Here is a 6,931-nt window from a genome sequence, read left to right on the forward strand (position 1 = left end):
AAGGTTCCTGACTCTCAAGATCCATTTAAAGTGTTTAGTTTTTAAAGTTGCATTAAAAGGTGTTTCAAAATTAACTCCAAGAACAGAATTTGAGTTGAAAACTCAATGGGGAGAGGAAGGTTATTGATTCTACAATGGCATATATACAGTAAGAACAAGGCAGAATAAAAAGTGAAATTCAAATGCTGTAGTTCTACTATCTAAGTGGTCCTTGCCAAGTCAGGAGCTCTAAGTAGGAGAGTCCTGGATTTGACAGATGAGAGAATATTTGCAAGACTGGCACACCCAGATGTTCGAAGGAGGACCCCTACAAACTTTCATGGAACAAATAAATCCCATTTCCTTTACACTCTTCTAGAACACAACGCTCAATGCCAAAACCTTAACAAAGAAAGAATCACAAAAGGAAAAGCCAAAGACCAAGATCTTTAACAAATAAGAATTTTTAAAAACTAATAAATTATTGGCTAATTAAATGCAGCAGCATTATTACAGAATAATTAGTGTTGTTTTCAGAATTCAGTCTATTAGATTATGGGTTAAAGGAGAAAAATAACCCCATAGATGAAAAAAGATATTTCAGACTCAGCATTCATTCTCGATTTTAAAAAATTATAACTAGAAATAAAAGGATGATGCCTTATGATAATTTTTTCAGTACATGTATATTGAACCTTTAGCCAAATCTTATTTACTGTGAAAAACTAGAGCCATTGCCACGAATTATGACATCAAGTATCACGGATGTCAGGTACCTGCTATCATGACATTATTTAACATTACTCTGGGCCGAGCCCGTGGCTCACTCCAGAGAGTGCGGTGCTGGGAGTGCAGCAGCGCTCCTGCCGCGGGTTCGGATCCTATATAGGGATGACCGGTGCGCTCACAGCGCTCACTGGCTGAGCGTGGTGCGGCCGGTCTCAAAAAGGACAAAAAAAACCCCCACACATTACTCTGGACATTGTAGCCAAAGCAAGAAGATAAATAAAAAATACAAGGTATAATTAAATGCCAGAGTTTCATAAACTAATATTATTTACTAATAATAAAGTTGCAAGCCTAGAACACTCAGAATCTACTGAAAAACTATTAGAACTAGGAAAATAGTCCATTAAAGTGTCTGATTCAAAACAACAATAAACAAATCAATATTTTCATACACATCAGCAAAAATCGCTTCAAAAATCACACTGAATAAAGACCCCATTTACAACAATAATAAAAATATAAAATCTCTAGAAATAATGTTAAGAAGAAATATGTAGGACCTAATAAGTAACACTGTAAAACTTTCCTGAAAGACACAGACTTGGCATAAATTGAAAGACATATATTACTGGAAGAAGATTTGACATTACAATTTCAATTTTTCAGTATCAGCTTATAGGTTTAATATGATTCCACTCAGTGAGTGTGTGGTTTTGTTGTCTGTTTTGTCTTGTGATTGTAACTTGACAAAGGAATTACTAAGTGTAAATGAAATAGGTGTTAACAAATGGCCAAGAAAAATTTACAAACCCAGAATAATGAGGAGTGGCCTGTGCTGTCTTTTTTAATGCATACGTAGTGCTACAGTAATTTTTAAAGTGTAGAACTGACTCAAGAAAAACCAGATAATGGAAGATGAGAAGAAACCCTGAAAGAGAACCTAAAAACAGTGTAAAATCTTATTGTTTAAGAAATGCTGCATTGTTTCAGGTCAGCTAAATCTAGGTCCTGGTACAGCCCCGTTTGCCAGTGGTGGGATTTTGTAATGAAGCCATAAGTAGGAACCACATAGGAAGAGCTGGCTGACAAAGTTAACGATGAATGATGGTTTCAGCTTATATGAAAGACCAAGCACTTGTTCAGGAAAGACCATGCAGAAACAAGGAAGCCAATCCCAAGATCATATGAGTTCACCAAGAAACTACTCTGTCACAAGAAAAACATAACAAGGAATAAAAACCAGCGCTGGCCAGCCCGGTGGCGCACTGCTACAGTGCGCCGCTTGGGAAGCGCAGCGGCGCTCCCGCCGAGGGTTCGGATCCCACATACAGACCGGCCGCTCACTGGCTGAGCGGGGAGCGGGGGCAACACTGAGGGTTGCGATCCTGTTGCCGGTCCCGGTCTGGTACGGGCGCGACACTGAGGATTGCGATCCGTTGCCGGTCACGAAAAAAGACAAAAAGACAAAAAAAAAAAAAAAAAAAAAAAAAAAAAAAAAAAAAAAAAAAAAACCAGCGCTATATTTGAGTGTCTCAAAATAATACATGTTTACTATAGAAAATATGAAAAATGCAGAAAATAAGAAAATTCAAGTCACACTTAGTTCCACAACCCAGTGTCACTCACCGTTAAGATTTTAGTACATCTATTTCTTTTCTACACATATATATGTTTGAATAGTTTTTATAATTTTATATTTAAAATTATAAATATTTTCCATACTACCAGAATATCTTGGAAATAGCATTTTCATAGTATTTCATAGCATAGTATTTTCTTTCACATTTGTACAGTAATCCACCTGAAGATTTCCCTACTATGAATATTACTAGATATTTAGGTTCATGCCAAATTCTTGGCTATTACAAGAAATGTGTTAACAAACATATTCATCCAAATATTAAATTCCCTAATGATGTACTTACAAGTATAATTACTGAGCCTACAGTGTGGACAGTTTTCATGTTCTTGATACATATTTCCAAATAATTTTCTAGCACTTTTTCAGGAATTTATAAAGATCCCATGCTTCTGTATGTGTTGGAAGGCTATATACATTTTTGAAATTAGCAATTACTACACTATATTTTCTAATTTTGGGGTAAAGCCATCTGGTTCAGAGCAACTTGGAAGGTAATTTTTTATTTCCCTTTAAGTTCATTCATTTATATTTCCTCTATTCAGATTTTCTAGCTCTTCTTTTGGAAAATCATAGTTTTACAGAAAAATATTAATTCCCATGAAATTTTCAAATTTTTGACATATAAAAATCACATCCTCACAGTTTTTCTCAATATCTATTATTATATTTAATTTTTCAGTTCTGTTTATTGCTTAATTGTTAAAGCTGTCACAAGCATAAAGAATGTTTCTATTATTTTTCTTTTTTCTTTTCTAATTTATTTATTTCTGACTGATTTTTTTTTCCTCCTGATCTCCTTGAGTTTTGTTTGGAGTTTTATTTTTCAAACTTATTAACTTGAATACTTAAATGGTTGAAAGACTATGAGCCATGGATCTACCGTCTACCAGATGTGTGAGTTAAGGCAGTCTCTTACTTTCTCTATGCCTCAGTTTTCTCATCTATAAAGAGAGGGTAATAGTAGTACTTACTTCATAGGTTTGTTGCAAAGATTAAATGAGTTAATATAGGTGAAACACTTAGAATAGAACCTGGTACATACAAAGTGCTATTAAACAAATGTTAAATATTATTGTTAATATTACTATTGAATTATTTATTTACTTTATTTTTACTAATGAAGGTATATGACTATGCATTCCATTCTGAGTGCAGCTTTGGCCATATTAATATATTGATATATATGAGTATTATTGTTAATCTGTAATGTTTTCATTTGTATTGCTTTCTAAGTGATCTGAGATTATATTTTTGCAAGTTCATTAATTTCCAAGTGATTGGCACTTTCTGTTTAATCTTTACATATTTACTTCAAATTTTACTTGTTGACAAACAATGGGCCCTACAAACTGCCTCTAGGAAAATACTTAAGTCTTTTTTGTTCCAATTCAGTTTTGAAAACACCAACTCTCCAGTGTTGTTTTTCTGATTCTGTGAATCAATATGTATAATGTATCCATCAGGGGTATGATAATTCTACAACACAAAGTTGACACCATACCCGTCACAAACATTGTTAATAGATAATGGTATTTTTTCCCACCTAGCCTGTCACTGACCTCAGAATCCTACTCCAGGCCACCCTCGCCCCTGAAGGTGGCGTTTATGTGAAACCATTTTACCATCCTTGGCTAAGCATCTAATAATAACAATAAAAGCTACCATTCACTCTGCACCATTAGATAAATCTATCCCACAACAATACAAGATTATTATTTCAAAAATGTGGAGAAGGGATCTGGATCAAGACTAAAAAGCTAGAAAAGGAATGATTTCTCAAACCCAGACTTCTCTGTCTCCAGAAACCACCCTAATCCCCTGACTATGCGGCCTCCTTGAAGATGCTCAAGAAATGCCTCCCCACTCCCCCTCTGCTCCTTATAAGTCTTAAAAATGGTATCAAAGACACAAAAGCAAAATAATTTGCTTTAAAAGAACCACAGAATTTCCAAAAGTCCTTAACATTTACAGTACAAACTTCTAAGGAGCCCCAGAAGGAAGAATGTAAAGATTAAATTTGGATTTCTGAACATCAGGTCCAAAGCTTCTGGACAGAGAACATTTGTTGAGGACTTAAGAAAGTCCTCAACTCACTAGAAATGCTGTTTTCAAAATTTCACACTTGGGGGGGCCGGCCCGGTGGCGCACTGCTACAGTGCGCCACTTGGGAGCGCGGCAGCGCTCCCGCCGAGGGTTCGGATCCCACATACAGACCGGTTCTCGCTCACTGGCTGAGTGAGGTGCGGGCGCAGCACCGAGGGTTGCGATCCCGTTGCCGGTCCCGGTCCGGTATGGGCGTGACACTGAGGGTTGCGATCCGTTGCCGGACACAAAAAAAGACAAAAAAAAAAGCAAAATTCCACACTTGGTACAAAACCCCATAAGTCTTCTTTATATCTTGAACATGAAATGTGCATTGATTACTCTCTAAATATGTTCACAGGAAACACTGGAGGGTGGCGGGGAGGGGGAGGAATCTCACAGCCTTCTTAATGCCAGATTAACCAGGGACCACACCAATTGATTTGAATTCCTGGGAGTGTGACCAAGCAATAAAGATACTGCAGCCAGGGCTTGAACCTTCTTGAGACGGATTCAAGTCAGGGTTAGGAAGAATGAAAAACCTGACTCTAACAAGCAATTGCTGGCAACAACTTTAAGTGAACAAAGCACATCCATTAACCCCTTCTTTACATATGTCATCCTTGTTTTTTAATTCCTGTGGTCCCAATGGTGCTCTTTGTAAGGCAGACTTCCCCATGAGCGGGCTCCATCTCAAGCCCCAGTGTTCAAGCCACAGTCCCCTGCCATGGTCTTTCTCCCACGTGACCTCGCAGCCCTCCTCCTGTATCTCCCATACCTCAGCATCGCAGGTCCTGATGAGGGTGTCCCGGTTGGAGACCATGCCCCAAGCCGCTATGCCAATGGCCACGATGTTCTCCTCTGAACTCCTGCTGATGGTGTTGTCTCTCACCACCTCCCCGATGTACTTCATCAGGCCATAATGGGTGCCTCCCGTGAGAATCCAAGCGCCTATCAAGGAGAGAAAAGAGAAAATGTTCAGCTGGCACCAGTTAAGATTTCTGTCCTGTGTTCACAGACCCCTAAAGAAGCCCCCATCTGGCAAGGACCAGGACACAGTATTGGCAGCCACACTTTGGAATGGGCCATGTCTACACCTATGGCAAGGAAGGAGAAGACTTCAGGCAGTGTTCTTGAGAGGTGCTCATTAAAAAACATAGCTTCTGGACCTCACTCTACATCTGCACCATCAGACACCCTGGAAGGTGGGTTCAGGGAGTCCACATCTTTAACCAGCCTCTAGGGGAATCTTTTCATGGGCAGCCAATGCCTTGGCTGAGCCTTTAAACCAGTTAGATGATGCCGCCATGGAAAGTGGGGCACTGTGCTTCCAGATCCTGACATTGGTCAGATCAGAGTCAATCATCCTGGGATGGCCCTGGTGCCAACAATTTTGTTCTGCTATATAAGTTACACAATTTTGCACAATGGTCTTTTTAAGGCTTATATGTGATGATCTTTTCAATGCCAAGCTTCCTGTAGAGGTTTTTTGTTTTTTGTTTTTTTTGCCCAAAATAGAAGTAAATAAAATACCTACAAAGATATGATTTAGTATAATACTAGAATCTAAAGTTGGAAATTATCCTAGTCTGATACACCGCCCATACAGGAATCCACACCAAGGGATGGTCACCGGCCTCTGTTGATTAGCTCTGGTAATGGAAACCTCAGGAGTCATAAGGCAGCCCTCTCCAAATGTTAGAATGTGGGAGAACCTTAACAACTGGAGAACCTAGGTGAAGGGTATAGAGGTGTTCACTGTATTATTCTTGAAACTTTTCTGAAGATTTGAAATTTTTCAAAATAAAAAGCAAAAAGAAAGACGCTTAGCTGAATATTTTAGTAAGGAAGCCGGGGTGATTCTGAGATTATATACCTTGGCTTGCAGTCTGCCAGGCACTGCCGCTATTTCCAAAAGTGCATCACTGATCTCAAAGTTGAAGAGCAAACAAATTAAACTTTCCTTTTCGATTCGCCAGAATATTCTGGGTAAAAACTTTGTATGTGTAAATAGCAAAATAAAAACCTTAAAAGATTAAAAAATATGGGCCGGCCCAGTGGCGCACTGCTGCGGTGCGCCGCTTGGGAGGCGCGGAGGCGCTCCCGCCGAGGGTTCGGATCCCACATGCGGATCGGCCGCTCACTGGCTGAGCGAGGAGCGGGGGCAACACCGAGGGTTGCGATCCCGATGCCGTCCCGGTCCGGTACGGGCACGACACTGAGGGTTGCGATCTGTTGCCGGTCACGAAAAAAGACAAAAAAAAAGATTAAAAAATAGAATTACCCCCAAGAAGGCACCTTCACGCTGACTTAACTACACCTGCCAGAGCTCCTGTCTATGCGCTCATTTGAGAATGCTGCTTTCAATAAAGCAGTGACTAGCCACAGAGCCCTAGCAGCACCTGGACTCTGCGGATGATCTGCACAGGGACCTCGGGGTCCCCGCCCAGCACAGGGCGCGTCCCGCCCCGCCGAGCACAGGGCGCCCCCCCACGCCCC

At 40.0% G+C, this 6,931-nt stretch overlaps 1 protein-coding gene across 1 annotated transcript in view; it reads right to left on the bottom strand.

The window, feature by feature from the left end:
• Positions 1–6,931, bottom strand: part of TRPM8 (transient receptor potential cation channel, subfamily M, member 8) — an 80,931-nt gene that overhangs the window by 63,738 nt on the left and 10,262 nt on the right. The window contains exon 5 of the mRNA XM_008572257.1: positions 5,211–5,383. Within this exon, the coding sequence (XP_008570479.1) occupies positions 5,211–5,383 (173 nt within the window). The remainder of the gene's footprint in view (positions 1–5,210; positions 5,384–6,931) is intronic.

The sequence above is a fragment of the Galeopterus variegatus genome, unplaced genomic scaffold (genome assembly GCF_000696425.1).
Source record: "Galeopterus variegatus unplaced genomic scaffold, G_variegatus-3.0.2 Scaffold769, whole genome shotgun sequence".
Taxonomy (NCBI): Eukaryota; Metazoa; Chordata; class Mammalia; order Dermoptera; family Cynocephalidae; genus Galeopterus; species Galeopterus variegatus.